At 42.5% G+C, this 17,088-nt stretch overlaps 1 protein-coding gene across 18 annotated transcripts in view; it reads left to right on the forward strand.

The window, feature by feature from the left end:
• ZNF462 (zinc finger protein 462) overlaps positions 1 to 17,088 on the forward strand; it is a 205,386-nt gene that overhangs the window by 180,610 nt on the left and 7,688 nt on the right. For all 18 annotated transcript variants that reach the window (XM_070742381.1, XM_070742380.1, XM_070742383.1 and 15 more), the window contains 2 exons: positions 8,696 to 8,919; positions 13,866 to 13,998. In XM_070742381.1, coding sequence (XP_070598482.1) covers positions 8,696 to 8,919; positions 13,866 to 13,998 — 357 coding nt within the window. The remainder of the gene's footprint in view (positions 1 to 8,695; positions 8,920 to 13,865; positions 13,999 to 17,088) is intronic.

Raw genomic sequence — 17,088 nt, forward strand, 5'->3', positions numbered from 1 at the left:
TGTGCCGTGGGAAAATTAAACATGAGTCCCCAAACTATGGCCAGTGTGTCGGATATGGCCCGTGGAGGCCATTTATCCTGCCCGCCGCCAGCCGCCTCCATCCAAACATAAATATTCCCCTCACAATCCCACCAGCTATCAGCGACAGGAAGAGTGGAGGCACAGGGAACGCTCACTGACCAATCACCATCTAGGATTCATCCCGACCACTAGCAATGAACCAATAGGCCACCTCTCATCCACACTCAGGAAGGTCCCCGTTCGGGCTGCTGCACACTTGTCATTGTGTGGCCGCAGCGAGTAGTTGAAGCTGCTATTCCTCCCCATGGTTCCGATTTCTAATCCTGGTCAGGACTGGAGGTAAATGTTGCCACCACTAGATGAAGCCTCAGCCTCAGGATTTTGTAAATGTAAAAAATGTGCCGCGGCTCAAAAAAGGTTGAAAATCACTGCTCTAGAGGGCTGGCTCAGTAGGGCTGGCTCCGGAATTCTGGCAGTTGAAGTCCACAAGTCATAAATGGGGCCATCGTTCCCCACCTCTGCTCTAGATCCTCATCTGATTATTATTGTTGGAAACCATTCAAATCTAATAAATAAATAAAATAAATAAATTCTGAGACAGGAATTACACGAAAACATAATTTTTTTAAAAACCCTAAGAAAGCTTAATCAGAATAGAGCTGGAAGAGACCTGGAGATCTTCTAGTGGAATCCCCTGCTCAAGCAGGAGACCCTATACCATTTCAGACAAGTGACTGCCAGTCTCTTTTTAGAAACCTCCATCAGAAGCACAACTTCTGATGACAAGCTTTCCACAGGTAAATTGTCCTCACTGTTAGGAAATTTCTCCTTAATTCTAGGTTGCTTTTCTCCTTGGTTAGTTTCCATCCATTGTGTCTTACCCTGACTTCTGGTGTTTTGGAAAATAAGTTGACCCCCCTCCTCTTTGTGGCAACCTCTCAAATACTGAAGCACTGCTATCCTGTCTCACCCCGCAGTTGTTCTTTTCTGTAGACCAGCCAAACTCAAATCCTGCAACCGTTCTTCATATGTTTGATTCTCCAGAACTTTAATCATCTTAGTTGCATTTCTTTGCACTTTTTCCAAAGTCTCAACATCTTTTTTGTAATGTGGAGACCCAAACTGAATTCAGTATTCCAGGTGTGGCCTTATCAAAGCTTTATAAAGCTGTTAAGCTTCCAAAAACCCTCATTGGAAGTCTAGAGATAAAAGAAGGCTCTGGCTTGCCCGTTGTGGCTGCCAACCTTCAAAATGCTGTTCATACATGTTATATATAGAAATGTGAATACAATTCTTGTACTCTCCTAGGTGAGGGGTGTCAAACTCGATTTCATTGAGGGCCGCATCAGGGTTGGGCTTGATCGCCAGGGGGGGTGGAATGTGGCCATGGTGAGTGGCCAGCTCAACATCTCTCACGTCGGTGGGACCTGCAGTGGCCCATTGCAGGGGGGTGGGGGGGATCCACTTTTGCTAGTAGTTTGTTTTGCTAGCACTCTGCCAGTGAAAACTGCATGGCTACATTTTTTGCTATGATGGCCTCTTGCAGTCCTCTGCCAGTGAAAAGGGCCACCACTTGCGGCCCTCCTGGGCTCTGCTTTCACTGGCAGAGACACCATGGGCCAGTCCTTCACTGCTTCCAGGGCGGCCCAATGTGTCAGTTTTAAGCACCCCGTGGGCCAGAAGCAGCCCGTGGGGCTTGAGTTTGACTCCCCTGTCCTAGGCACCAAAGAATGTGCTGATTTTCTGCCATCAGCAATGATGCTTTCTTCATTTGTGCTCACAGTGAAGACTGTCATTATGAGTTCTGTAGATGTGTGCCTATCCTAAAAATGCTTGCGGTTCCTGTTTTCATATATCACCTTAGGCCTAGGATGCCTTTCTATGCCTGGTATCAGATCTTACCTAGTCTTTGCAGTGTTAGAAGCATTTAGCTCACTGAAAAAAGCAAAATAATATCTGATTCTCTTGGCTGCAGATTTATACACTCTGAAAAGACAGCTGCTTAGAGTTCTCTTGGCTGGGAACCTTGCCCATAGTTATCAGCCTTGATGCTTTGAGATGGTCTGTTGGCTATCGAAACCACATATCCATGTGTTGGGGTGGAATTCTGCCTTATTACATGCTGAGTAGCGTTCCTCAGCAGGGTAGTGGCACCGAAGCAATGAGTAGCATGTGCCGTCTCTCCGGGAGAAGATATTTTTTCCTTTCTTGTGTTTCTGTCGCAACTTACATGGTGGCTTGCCACTTCTTTGTAAGCTTCTGTTGTTTCTGAGAATTTGAACGGGGGAGGCAGGAAAGCCAGAGATGCTTCTATAGTCATTGTCTTTGAATGTAGAGGAAGAGCAGACTAATGACTTTCACAGATGCCTTTTTGATAGCATCCCAAAAAGAGGGACTTCTTTGGTGTTCAGATCCATGTAACTGAATCCTGAAACTGAAGTGAAGGAAACTCTTGCTGTCACAGTTGAGCTTTAGATCTATGGGAGTTACAAGGCCATGTCCCAAGCTTGCAAAAAGGCTTTTGAAGATTGAAGAGTGGGATTTGGAGGAAGAGAGAAAATAGAAATACAAATTAAACCAGTGTGGGCTTTGTGTTAACGCCCTCTGAAATGCAGATCTTGTCGTACTCATTTCTGCTGTTTCTACGAAGGATAGGTTGCTTAGATAACTCCCGAGTTAAAAAAAATGTGAGACTGAATTAAGAGTCAATTTGGTGTAGAAATGAAAGGCCCTCAGACTAGAAACAAAAAGATTGAGTCCCAGACTTGCTTTAGCTATGTTTATGACTACAGTAGAGTCTGGATTATCCATCCTTCGGTCATCCGACATTCCAGATCATCGGACATCACGGCTGCTTGGGGGCACCCCCAGACACGTCCCCAAATATGACAGCCGCGACAGGGAAGCAGTCCCTAAGGACTGACTTCTCTCTGCAAAGCCTCAATTGGGGGGAAGGAGGTAGAGATGGTGGGGAGGAGGGAGAGGCGCTTCTCGCCTCTCCTCCATACACAGCTCCCCTGTATTTATCCCCTCTTTATCCCAGGACCTCTGGAGACCCATTTATGTTGGACAATTGAGACTTTACTGTATGATGGCATTCATATGGTCAAAATTCAAAATTCTGACTCATTTACAATGGTGGCAGTGTCCCAGGATCAGGTGATCATCACCTCCTGTAACTTTCTGACTAGCAAAGTCAGCCGTTTTACTAGAATAGAATAGAATAGAATAGAATAGAATAGGACAGGACAGGACAACAGAAAAGAAAAGAAAAGAATAGAATAGAATAATTCTTTATTGGTCAGGTGTGATTGGACACAAAGGGAATTTATCTTTGGTGCATATGCTCTCGGGATACATAAAAGAAAAAGATACATTTGTCAAGAATCATGAGGTACAACACTTAATTATTGTCATAGGGGTTAAATAAGCAATCAGGAAACAATCAATATTAATAAAAATCTTAAGGAGACAAGCAACACATTACAATCATAGAGTCATAAGTGGGAGGAGATAGGTGATAGGAATGATGAGAAAAAACTAGTAGTAATAGCAGTGCAGACTTTGTAAATAGTTTGACAGTGGTGAGGGAATTATTTGTTTAGCAGAGTGATGGCGTTTGGGGAAAAACTGTTCTTGTGTCTAGTTGTCTTGATGTGCGGTACTAATGTAACAACTCCAGTGATTCATTTAACGAATGTGGCAAGAAAGGCGTAAAATTTACTTCATAAATATCTCACTTAGCAATAGAAATTTTGGACTCAGTTGTGGTCATACATTGAGAACTGCCTATCTTTTTAAACTTCCAACAAAGAATTTTTTTTAAAAAAAGACCTTGTGAGATTTAGGCATTTTCAGTCACAATTGCATGTATTAAGTAATCTCCCAGGATTTCTAAACTCAAAAAAGTTTTGGAATTAGGGAGAGAAAAAAACGGCCACAGCAACTGAGGATTGTATTGTTTCCTTTCTTGGTTTCAGAATAGAGGAAATCTATCCTATTCCAGTGGAAATCAGAAATTCAGATATGTGCCAGAGAAACTTCTTAGGTAGAGTTGGGATTAAAATGTTTAAAATTCTGTTTCCATTCAGATCCAATTAAGATATGGTGTGGAATTTCCTATACAGCCAGAGTTAAGGGATATGTGGGGAAGCAAACAAGAATCTCATAGAAAAAGTTACAGACTGTTTCTCATTAAACAGGATGTTATCAATCTGCCTAAGCCAGTACCGAGCTGCTTGATTCAGTCATTGAACTGGAACACCAACCTAAGCGAGCTTTCATGGGGATTCTTTGTACTTTACCAAGATTCGCTGGGTGATTTTTAAAGTAGTAGTTGCATGGTTGCGGTGGTAGTAAGGAATTACTTCTGACTTGTAAACGAGCTTGCTTTTCCTAACAAAGTAGCTCTCTTGAATCCTTTAGCACCTGTATTCTCAGGGCGGTGGGAATGCTAATCCTCAGCCAAAGGTTAAAGCTTTCTCATTTAGTCCAGATAATGTAATTAGCTAGCACCTTCTAATAAATCACATTTTCACACAGGCGTTCAATAAACGTCCTGACATTTTTTTCTAGTGCTTCGTGCAGTTTACCAAATAATATATGCCTGAGGCTTTTAATTTTTATTTTTTTTAAAACATAACTACATATTTACCATTGGACTCTTATTAATACTGTTTTTCTTTTAAATTCAGAGAAACAATTCCTACTCGGGTATAAGCCAGCAAATAAGAAATTCAAATTCCACAATTTGAATTGAAAAGTGCATTTTGATGATGAGCTAAGATCTCTGTGATTAAAAAACTGGCAATTAAATCCAGATAGTTAAAGAGCCAGCTCTGCTCTCATTGTGGCCCGGTGGAGTAAATATTTTGTCCTTTACTGTTATGTGCACAGCAAATGCATTGCACATAATGCACTTACATCATGCCCTGACTCAGGCTGTTCTTAATGGGAAGAAAGGGAAAATGGGTGCTTGGGTCACCCATGACATGAGGTTTGATGACAAGGCAAACCAAGTACTTTTTCTTATCTGCCTCACAGTAAATGTTAGATCTGACCTTTGAATTTATTGTCAGACCTACTGCCATTCAGACCTCTAAACCAGGGGTGTCAAACTCGAGGCGTGGGACTACTTAGATCTGGGCCTGGAAACAGCAACGGACCTGTCCGCGGTGCCTCTGCCAGCAAAAGCTGAGCTTGCGCTGCCCTCCCGGGCTCCATTTTCAGCTGCAACAGCCTCCTGCAGTTCTCTGCCAGCAAAAATGGCCCCTGATTTCATCGGCAAAGGGCTAGCAAGACAAAACAAAAGATAAATGTTTCCCCTTTTGCATTTGAGCATGCAAGAAGGGACGGGGAAAGGGAAAGAGGAAAGACTAAAAAAAGAAGGGGGGATGGGAAGAGAGGAAGGAAGGAGAAAAGAGAATAAATAGAGAAGGGAAGGAAGGAAATTATAATGAGTTTGAGGGAGGTCCTGCCTTAGAACTTGGCCACCACAGGTGCAATATTGGATTCCTACCAGAATGATAGGGGATGGCATATCAGTAATAAAACTGGAGCTGCACATGCAGCTTTGGATCTCTGGCATGTGCATGCATGTGTCCCAGTGAGATTTTGCTTCTGTGCATGCACAGAAATTTTGGTGATTTTTTGCTTCTGCGCATGCACGGAAGCAAAAAAATCACTGAAATCCCGCACGCGTGTGAGTCCCCTTGCAAGATTTTGCTTCCTGTGCATGTGCAGAAGCAAAATCTCACTGGGACGCATGCACACCCACACCAGACTTGAAGGTGCATGTGCAGTGCACTGGTAACAGCAGTGTAGCGCACTGGTAACAGCAGTAGTGGCAACTCCCACCTGCACAGGTGCCCATGATATGAGTGATTTTGAGCTGGCCACGCCTACACTGGCCACATCTATCCCAGCCATGCCCCCTTTGCTGCCCCAGGTCAAACACAACCCTGAGGCAACCCTCAATGAAATGTTCTATCCTTGGATCCATTTTCTGAAAAAAGGTATAATTTTATGAGAAGTCAAGTGTAGTGCAGTAATGCATAGCCAGAACTGAGACTCATCTCTCCTCCCAAGTGGGCGTGGTTATGCCGATCATTTCCAGGGCGTGCTCCTGGCGCCTCCGCCAATCGACGCTCCCAAGTACTCAGTCGCGCCCCCCTTTTATGCTTTTAAAATGCTTGAAACGCCAGCAGGTCCCCAGCTTCGGGGCGGTGGGGGGGGCACAAATGGAGTTACACACAACCGAGCCTTGAGATGGAGGTTATCTGAAACTAGTCTGCCTGAGGCTGTCCCCCGATAACTAGCCCCGTATGCTTCCCGGGTAGTCAGGTGCACCAAAATCTTTAAGTTCAACTTTTCATCACTGCCTGCCCCATGACCAATCAGGTTCATGCAAAATGTTTTCAGAATAGTCAGTTGGTATGCAGCTGCCTTCTTTTCCCAATCAGTGACCTTCAAGCAGCTTCTGGGGGAGATACAGCAGTTACTCTCCCCCCCCCCCAAAAAAAGAGGGTGGAAATATTGGTGCATCTTATAAATTGAATACAGCCATTTTTCCTGCCCTCTCATCCCATTTTTGTGAAAAGTGGGGCCATTTTTCACAAAAACAGGGATGGTTTTGCCCTCCCTCGGGAGCACTGTGCAGGCCTCCCAAACCCTCTGCACACCCCAAGAAACAGATGCACGTTTTTACAAATAGGCAATAAGAATTATTTGCTTTGTTATTTTCTCTGTCCGTCGCCCCCTTCCACATCCTTCCAGGAAGGAAGAAAGGGTGACAGAAATTTACCTGCACAAAGTGGGTAGGTTTCAACGGGTCCTCATGCTCGCTGCTTCTTTTGAAGGTCATTCTAAGCCAGTGATTTTCAACCTTTTTTGAGCCGCGGCACACTTTTTACATTTACAAAACCATGGGGCACATTGAGGGCGGGGAGGGGGGGGCGGCTAAAAAAATATTGGACAAAAAAATTCTCTCTTCCTCCCTTTCGCTCTATTTCTCTTTCCCTCTTTCTCTCCCTTCCTCTTTTTTTCTCCCTTCCTTCTTTCCTCTTTTTTGCTCTCTTTCTCTCTCCCTCCCTCCCTCCCTCTATGTCTTTCTCTCTCCCACCTTCCCTCCCTCTCTTTCTCTCTATCTCTCTTGCTTTCTTTCTTTCTCTCTCTTGCTCTCTCTCTTTCTTTCTTTCTTTCTCTCTTGTTTGCTTTATCTTTCTCTCTCTTTCTTTCTCTCTCTTGTTTGCTTTCTCTGAGCTTCGCGGCACACCTGACCATGTCTCGCGGCACACTAGTGTGCCCCGGCACACTGGTTGAAAAACACTGTTCTAAGCCATTGCTTTTAATCCTAATAGCTACAATGAGTATTTTTGAGAAACATCTTAATAACAATAAAGCATTTCATCAGATCCCTGAAAGTCTTTCTTCAGTTGGCAAATATTCACAGATGAAGAAGTAGAGGGGGGAAGCTGCTAAGAGACCGATCGAAGACCAATGGGATGCAAAAAAACAAAGTCTGGTAAATTTGATTAGAATGCCATTTTATGCTCTCAACACACACACACACACAGCAATCACTCATTGCAACAATAATCGACAGTATAAAGTCTTAACATTGCTAAACAAGCATCCGTTTCAGAGAAAAGCTGTTGCCCGTATTGTAATAAAATCAAATTTTATTATTTCTGATTCAGCTTCCATGCACAAGCATCCAATTTCAAGTCCTTCTGCCGAGGAATAATAGCATTCAGGCTTGCAGTAACATCCAATAGAAATAGGAATGTCCCATAACAATTTTGAAGTCCAATGTTGCCAGTTAATGTGTTTATCCTTCTGTTTTGCTCTGCTGCATCCCATCCGGTCCTCGACCCCCAATTCTTTTTCTTAGACAAATGGAACACTCCAGAGCAGGATTTGGAAAATACTTCCCTTTTCTTGGATCGTCTTTCGGGAATCGCAGCTAGAACAAAAAAGAAGTGAACAGTCTTTGAATTACTTATTCCATCTATCATGAATGAATTGGCGCTATGATTCAGTAACTAACTAGATAAGCTGATGTATTGTGCACTCAAAAGTAATGGGTTGAGTGAAATTTACTCCCAGTGTCACAGCTTGGGCATAGTGGCAAAACTAGAGCTGTGTTCCTAATTCGTATGGCTATGATGAGAATTGAGAGACAGAAAATGGGGGAAAGGTGGTGTTTTTATGACAAGCACAGATAGTCCTTGAATTACGACTGCAGTTGAGTCCAAAATTTCTGTTGCTAAGCAAGAGAATTGCTAAGTGAGCTTTGCCCCCATTTTATGACTTTTTTCTATGCAGTTGCTAAGAGAATCACTGCAGTTGTTAAGCTAGTAACACAGTCATTAAGTGAATCAGGCTTCCCTATTGATTTTGGTTTGTCAGAATGTTGCAAAAAGGCGATCCCATGACCTTGGGACCCTGCAACAGTCGTAAGTGTGAAACATGATCATGAGTCGCTCCCTCCCTCCTCCTCCAGTGCTGTTGTAACTTTGAACAGTCCCTAAATGAATGGTGGTAAGTCAAGAACTAGCGAAGGACTAGAAAAATAAACTAAAGTGACCATCCCTGAGCATCTGGAGAAATAGCAAAAATGACTCCCCTTGTTAATGGCACTTTCTCTTATCGTCTTTTTTCCCCGCCCCAATAGAAGAGCGAGTGGTTCCCATAGAGGTTTGCCGTTCCAAGCTGTCCAAATATTTGCAGGGAATTGTTTTCCGCTGTGACAAGTGCACCTTCACCTGTTCCAGCGATGAGAGTCTACAGCAACACATAGAGAAGCACAATGAGCTGAGACCTTACAAATGCCAACTCTGCTACTACGAGACCAAGCACACAGATGAGCTTGACGCTCACCTTCGCGATGAACATAAGGTGAGTGGTGGGTTTTGCTCACTGAGGGCCAGGCCTTTGCGGTGGGTGGGGAGGGGGAAAGGGGGTAGCTCGCCTTACTTGAGATGTCTGCTGGCCAGCCTCTTCTAAAGGAACGAATTTGGGTTTTTTCCCCATGAGCAATGTTCCCTCTAACTTTTTTTCGGTGTGGGCGGAAAAGTATAGTGTCTGAGCGACAATCCCTACATACATACATGCATGCATGCATACATACATACATACATACACACACACACACACACACACATACATACATACATACACACACACACTCCTATGCTGCCCAATAAATAAATAATTCCCTTCTTTTTTAAAAAAGAAATTAATAATAAAACAAAACCAAAAACTATTACTATTAAAACTAAAACAACCAGCAAAACCAAAAACACAACTATTAATAAATGCTTTAAAATCTTCATTTCTTAAATATTTATCATAGTATTGTAGAAATCTAGTAATACTATGAAAATCTACCTGAACACCAATGCATCAATTAATATATTTCCAAGCTCAATTAATTTTCAGGCACTTAGCATTTACTATTATTAACTTTCATCAATCTTCTACATTTCCAAGTATATTTAAATTCATAATGCAAACGCATAAAATCATACAGTACATATCATAAACCCCTTATTTATCATATGTATCTTCCATTAATTTTACTTATGTAATTCTATATACTGTAGTTCTAAAATTCTAATCCAATTTTTTAAATTAATACATCCTAATATTAAACAACACCTAAATATATATTTTACCAATATTCCATAGTCAATCCATACTTAATAATCAATCATCCCTCCTCAAATTTCTAACACTGTTCTCATTTCTGGGTCTCTGTCCTGTCTCTCCCCCTTTTCTGTCTCATTTGTTTCTCATTTTTCCCTCTTCCTCCCTTGTGTGTGTATGTGTGAACTCTTGAACCATTTCCAAAACAGGTGAGGGCTGGGGTTTTTTTCTCTGTTATTATTTGGTGCTTTTTACCACATGCTTTAAATCAAGAGTTACTTCTCTCTCTGTTTCTCTCTCTTTCCTCTCATTCTCTGCCTCAATCATTTTCTTATTTCTCTTTTTTTCCTCCCCTTTTTTTCTATCATTTATCTCTCTCTCTCTTTTCCTTCCACTCTTCTCTCTCTCGCTTTCTTCCTCTCTCTCACTCTCTCGCTCTTCCTTCCTCTCTCCTCTCTCTCTCTCTTTGTTTCTCCCTCTCTTCTCTATCTTTCTCTCTCTCTCTTGCTTTCTCTCTCTCCCTCTCTCTCTCTCTCCTCCTCTTGTTCTCTTTCTCTTTTTCTCACTTTCTCTCTCCCTCTCTCCTTTCTATCGCTCTGTTGCTCTCTTTCTCTCTCTCTCTTGTTCTCTCTCTCTTGCTTTCTTTTTCTCTCACACTCTTTCTCTCTTGTTTTCCTTCTCTCTCTCTTTCTTTCTCTTGTTCTCTCTCTCTTGCTATCTCTCTTTCTCTCTCTCCCCTTTCTCTCTCTTCCTCACTTTCTCTCCCCCTCTCTTTCTTTCTATCTCGCTCTGTCTGTTGCTCTGTCTCTCTCTCTTCTCTTTCTCTCTCTTCCTTTCTTCTCTGCGGAGGCCGGCTAAAGTTTTTCTTATTTTGAATGTTCCAGGTGGGCTGGCAGGGGGATGGGGAGCACGCGCGCATGCGCGCCTGACATTCCAAAGAACCTTCACTGGCCTTCGCTGTAAGAAGGTTTTCTCCGAGTGCTCACCACCACTGTCGCTGCAGCCACCGCTAGGGGAGGAACCGCACCCCAAGGCGGGAGGCGGAAGGGGAGAAAGCTGGAGAAAGGGGCGGATCGGGCAGGCAGGTGGCAATGGCAAGAAGCCAGGGGCGCGAGGTGGCCGGAGGTGCTGGGGGCGGGGACCACTTTCGTCTCTGCCTGCCCCAACTCCAATGCCCGTCTCCTTGCGCGGCCCTGTCAAAGGGTGCGCGGGGGATTGTTTTTGGGCACGCGTGCGTGCGGCCACACACCTTAGAGGTAACATTGCCCATGAGTACTAATGAATTGAACACGTGTTTCCATAATTTAGGGGGGTATTTGTCACAGGATGCAGGCCCTGGGCTCTGGGCCTTTAAAATGGTATTAGAGGTACAGTAAATGCATAGAGGAAAATCTATCAATTATTAGGCAATAGTATAACCTGCTGTTAAATGTTGCACTGCGGAGACCTCATTCCATGCCCTTCAACTTGGTGTTCTGAATTTATACTCCAGTAGCATGCTAACTGATTCAATATCTTGTTGAGGTCCTTTTCTTCTCGCTTCTGCCGCCTCCAACCCTCCAGAAAATGTTTCACTTCTATTAAAAAAATAATAATCGGGAGTGAATTTACTCTCCATTGGAAATGAATCTTTACTCAGACAGTAAACTTGCTGTTGGCTTGTGGCAGGTGCGTGGCAGAAAATAGATTGGCATAAATCAATCACTGTTTTCTGTTTATCAGGCAGCAGCAACTCTGGGGGAGAAAAACAACCCTTCCCTTCTAAATGGAGCTATTGTGATAAAATGAACTTAGATGGAAAACCAGGAATACATTTTTGCCTTCAACCTGAAACAAATTCCAGTGCTAAATATGTTGAGTTGTCAGCTTCATTCTTTACATTTAGCAGTACAAGCTACCGGCATCACCGCTTTGCGTCTGGTTCTGTGTGTTGAGCTTCCAGGAATTTTAGCTTAAAAATGCTAATTTAAATGGTAGAGATGGCAAAAGACGCAGGACCTATACAATCTCACCCCCTATAATTCATTGGATGATAAGATGGAGCGTCTTCTTTTCAGAAGCTCTCTGTCTCTGAATGGTAGAAGACAGGCTGTTGGGGTAGCTTGTGGCATCCCACTCCAAGCAGCAGACAGTAATGAAGGTCTCTGCACATATTTGTTTAATTGTGTGCTCATTGAGATGCAAAGTGAAACACAATATTCCAGATGGTGACATGATACATGACATTAGGAAGGTGTTCTGTATTCACCACCCTTGCCCAAGCTGTCCTGCCAGTATTTTGTTAGCAGGTGTCTCATCCCAAAGAGTCACAACGTTTGGCTGGCAAAATGTACAAATTGACTTGTGTTATGAAGCATGCAGTGAAAGGCCGCCTTGCAATTTAATTGTACAGAGGACCATATTTATTCCTATCAGATGTCTTAGTAATAATGGTTTAGGCCTACATAAGATACATCCTGCTCAATTGAATAATACATGGAATCAGGAGTATATAATCAGTGTATATCAGTGATGGCAAAGCTTTTTTGATTCGCGTGCCAAAAGTGTGCCTGTGTGCGCGTGTGCGCACGCGCGCTATCATGCGCATATGCCCACACCTAATTCCTCCCACACACACATGTACAACCCCCATGCTCATGCACTCAACCCCCTCCCCATCTCCACGCATGCGCATAGGCCTCAATGAAGCCTGGGACAGTGAAAAAAAATTACCCAATAGGAAAACTGGAAGTTTACAAGAATGGACTTCCAATTTGCCCATTGGGTTGTTTTTCACACTCCAGAACCTTCAGGGAAGCTTCCTGAAGCCCCAGAGTGCAAAAAGCAGCACAACGGGCAAACCAAAAGTCCGTTTTCCGAACTTCCGGCTTGCCCGTTGGGCTGTTTTTCTCACTCCGGGGCTTCAGGAAGCATCCCTGAAGCCTCCAGAGGTCAAAATGGTCTTTCTCAAGGCCAAACATTAGCAGGCTAATGTGTGCATGTGCACAGGAGCAGATATAGGGCAGTACCTTCCAATATGGCTCCACATGCCACCTGTGGCATGCATGTTATAAGTTCACCATCATGGCTATATATTATCTTAAGCTGGTTAAAATAGTTTAATTTTTTCCTCCTGTTCCTGCCAGAATCACCCAGTGAATCAATTGAGCGTTGTCATCTTTAGTTCCCATGTCCTATAGGTATTATACAGGGTTCCATATTTTCACCCTTCCTTCCTATGATAGTTGCACTGGCAGCAACATTATAAGAGGTAGAGATGTGAAATAAGAAATAACAGGCATCTCTAGAAATTCAGTCATTATACACAGCCTTAATTGATTAACCAATCAATCTAGGGAGGTCTAATTACACTCTCAGTATGTTCATTTGCTCGACTGTGCTGGGACTTGGAAGATCAGAATGGAGATGCCCACTTCCTGCTCCACCCTCTAACCTTGGCAACTTTAAGACTTGTAGACTTTATCTCCCAGAGTTCCTCAGCCAGCTTTGAAGTCCACAAGTCTTAAAGTTGTCAAGGTTGGAGACCCTTGCTCTAGAAAGTTATCATTTTCCTTGTGTTTATAGAATTTATAGTGCTGCTCAACTTGAACATTGCAACTATGGATGGCGTACAATAGTGCCCCAAATCAAAACAAGATGAACGATTTTAATTAACTTCTAAGAGACTTATAGGCAACCAGAAACATGCATTCATATCTCCAGACAGGAATGCCAGTTTTCCCAGCCCAAAGAGAAAGTGCTTTAAAAAAAAAAAAAAGCCTTTCTAAAGGTCAGTGGGGTCCACGCCAATGGTATCTTGGGCGCAGATCATTCCAAAGGACATTGTTTCTCTTATCTCTGTCTTTTCTTTCATCAGCACTTTCATCTTACTTCAAATAAGGGCAAATGTAAGCATTGCCAGAAGAAACCATCTGTCTCGGTGACTTAACCTTTTTCAGATCATCAACTCTTTGCTTTGTTCCTGTGGAGAAGATCCCCTGTTGTGGAATAGTGAGAAGAGTATTGGTCTATGGAATTTCAAGCACGCATAGTGTTAACGCAGCCTTTTTCAACCTGTTGTTTCCATACCAGGCTACTATATAGTGTTTGGACTCTCAGTTCTTTATAGAGGAGCGTCCTGTTCCCAGGAAAAAGAAGCAGCTGCTTTAAAGAGTGCCGTTTTTGCAAATACTCTGTATTGTTTTCTTCCCCCAAAGGTGAGTCGCAATTTTGAGCTGGTTGGACGGGTTAACTTAGATCAGTTGGAGCAAATGAAAGGAAAAGAGGAGAGCTCCAGCAGTGATGAGGAAGAAAAGGAGGAGGAGATGAGCCCCGAGACGGAAGAGGGAGGTCAGTGTTGTGGTTGTCTTGATTAATTCTTCATCCAGCAGTTGCAGTGGCAAACATTTTGAAAGCTTCCAGTCATGCTGAAATGAGAATTGACTTGCCTTTCCTCCAAACAGGAGCCCATTCAAAGGACAGTTTGTTTCTGGCAACTATTAGAGTCTGTTCATCATTCCAAGAATACCAAGTTTTCCCGAAAATAAGTCCCTGCCTTATATATTTTTTTTTTGAACCCTGAAACAAGCGCTTGGCCTTATTGCCTGCACTCAAAAGCCCAATTGGGCTTATTACACAGGTCTACAAAAATATTTTTTGCAATCATCAGTTGACCTTTTCTGAATCATTTTTTTGTTCTGATTTCAATAATTTATATAGTTTTTCTGTAGCAAATATAGTTTCTATGGAGCAGCATCATTATTATAAAGTACAGTGTTCGCTCAATTTTCGCGGGTTCGAACTTCGCGAAAAGCCTATACCACGGTTTTTCAAAAATATTAATTAAAAATACTTTGCGTTTTTTCCCCCTATACCACGGTTTTTCCTGCCCGATGACGTCATATGTCATCGCCAAACTTTTGTCCGCCTTTAATAAATATTTTTTTAAATAAGCTTTAATAAATAAACATAGTGAGTAATAATCTAAATGGTTGCTAAGGGAATGAGAAATTTTAATTTAGGGGTTTAAAGTGTTAAGGGAAGGCTTGTGACACTGTTCATAGCCAAAAATAGTGTATTTACTTCCGTATCTCTACTTCGCGGAAATTCGACTTTCGCGGGCGGTCTCGGAACGCATCCTCCGCGAAAATCGAGGGAACATTGTATAGGAAATATACTAGCGACATTAAGAAAACAGTAACATCAATACAATACAATAACATAATAACAAAAATGCTTCTTTATCAGAAACTTTATGTGATAGAACGCATATTTTTGGAATCAGCACATCAAACTCCATAAAACAGACATATTACCTTTGCTGATGATTAATTTGTGTTGACCAGAATTATCAGGGGATCACTTTATTTTGGAGGAAACAGGGTACATGTATCATCATGGTTTTGTTTTGGCTTTTGTTTTTTTGCAACAGTTCAGGTATAATAGATCCCCAGTTCCTTACACATAGGTCTCAGATTTGATGGGTATAATTAAACATGAACCTCTTTGAAGCTTAACTCATGGATCTGATCCTCTGTAGCATTACTTTTTCAATAAAAGGGAAATGCCAATGGGCACTGTCCCAAAGTCTTCTGTTTATTAAAGAATTATTAAATCCATGTGCATGACTGGAAGGAAAACGTATTTATGTAACACCATAAAGATTATGTTGATAGCAAGAGGACTTTTTGGGTGGGGGGAGGGGAAACAGCAAAACAAGGTGCCACGACTGAGAAGACCGTTGTCTTGAGGACTTGTGGCTCGTCCATTATCTCCCCTTTTCACTTGAATCATACCCATTTCCTGCACTGCTGATTGTGAATTGGATCCTCCCAATGGGAGGCAGGCAGGCAATGAGTGAAAAACCACAATCTTAATTCACTGGGATTTTACGTATGCTGATTCGTAAGAGAATCATTAACAGTAACAATATTTCCCTGGTATTGTTGCATTCCATTGTTGGCTAATCTGACTTACAGCCGTTGACAGACCTGTTCTCCACAAACATAAGTCTCCATATTTATTTGTTTGTTTGTTTGTTTCATATGCCCCCTCCTTTTCATATGCACAACTCCAGGCAGCTAAGAAAAACACAGTAAAATGCAATAGAGATTAAAAACAGCAGAAATGAAATAGAACAATTTAGCAATGGAGAGCACCGATTTAGCACAACTATGATCAAAGAAATGAATCGCCTACTTTATCTTTTGTCGTGATGACCAGGTTCTCCATTGTGAAAGGCCGACACAGTTGGGACAAGTTCAATCTCTGGGGGAACAGTGTTCCTGGGGATGGGCACATTGATAAAAAAAGGCTTTGCTCCTAAATCAGATGACAATAGGTCATGGGTGGAACCTGGAGTATGCCTTTTCTGTTGGATCCCACAAGATTGGTAGACACCACTAGAGAGACATAACCTGGTAGCAGCACTGGGCTGCTCCCGGTTCGGTTCTAAGAACAGGTAGCGCTGGCAGTGGAAGGCTCCTCCTACCTCCCTGGGACACTTCTGCATGTGCACAGAACTTTCTGCGCATGTGCGAACTAGTAGCAAAGAGTTTTAGAACCACTACTGCCTGGTAGTTAGTCCAGCCCAGCCCTTAAGCCCTGAAGAATACCTTGAATTGCACCCAAAAGCATCCTGATAGCAATACAGAGCAGAGGTACCACATATACTGGTCAACTGGTACCCTGAACTAACTGTGCTGCTATGTTTTGCACCAGACGTCCTGGCCATGGTTGCCACCTGCTCTTCAAATAGAAGCTTCAAATCCTGGAGAGATCTTCAAATAGCACACAGGATCTGTCTGATGTAGTGCAGCCCCATCCAGAGCAAAAGATGGAGATGGTCAAAGCCAAAGTGCCCTCATAAACACAAAGTGCCCTCATAAACACAAAGCCCCTTTGTCTTACAACCTTTGAGCTGCGGACCTATAGACATTTTATCAAGATTTCCCAGCACTGGGCCCTTGAGAAACATGCAGAGAAGCCTAGGAGAAATAAATAGTTAAATGATGGAGTTGTATCTACTCTGACTTAACAGCAAAGTTTGTAAAACTACAGACGGGCTTTGCCTTTCCCTCCAAGAATTTGCTTGCTTTGAGGACCCAAACAAAAACTGCTTCAGCAAATACACTGCTCAAAAAAATTAAGGGACCACTCAAATAACACATCCCAGATCTGAATGAATGTAATATTCTCATTGAATACTTTGTTCTGTACAAAGTTGAATGTGCACAACAGCATGTGAAATTGACTGTCAATCAGTGTTGCTTCCTAAGTGGACAGTTTGATTTCACAGAAGTTTGATTTACTTGGAGTTATATTGTGTTGTTTAAGTGTTCTCTTTAATTTTTTTGGAGTAGTATAGATTGACATTTGGGGAATTTTTTAAAAAATTAACTTTTTTAAAAGAAACTGTTTGAGGATTGTTTAAAGTGGCCT

The sequence above is a fragment of the Erythrolamprus reginae genome, chromosome 2 (assembly GCF_031021105.1).
Source record: "Erythrolamprus reginae isolate rEryReg1 chromosome 2, rEryReg1.hap1, whole genome shotgun sequence".
Taxonomy (NCBI): Eukaryota; Metazoa; Chordata; class Lepidosauria; order Squamata; family Dipsadidae; genus Erythrolamprus; species Erythrolamprus reginae.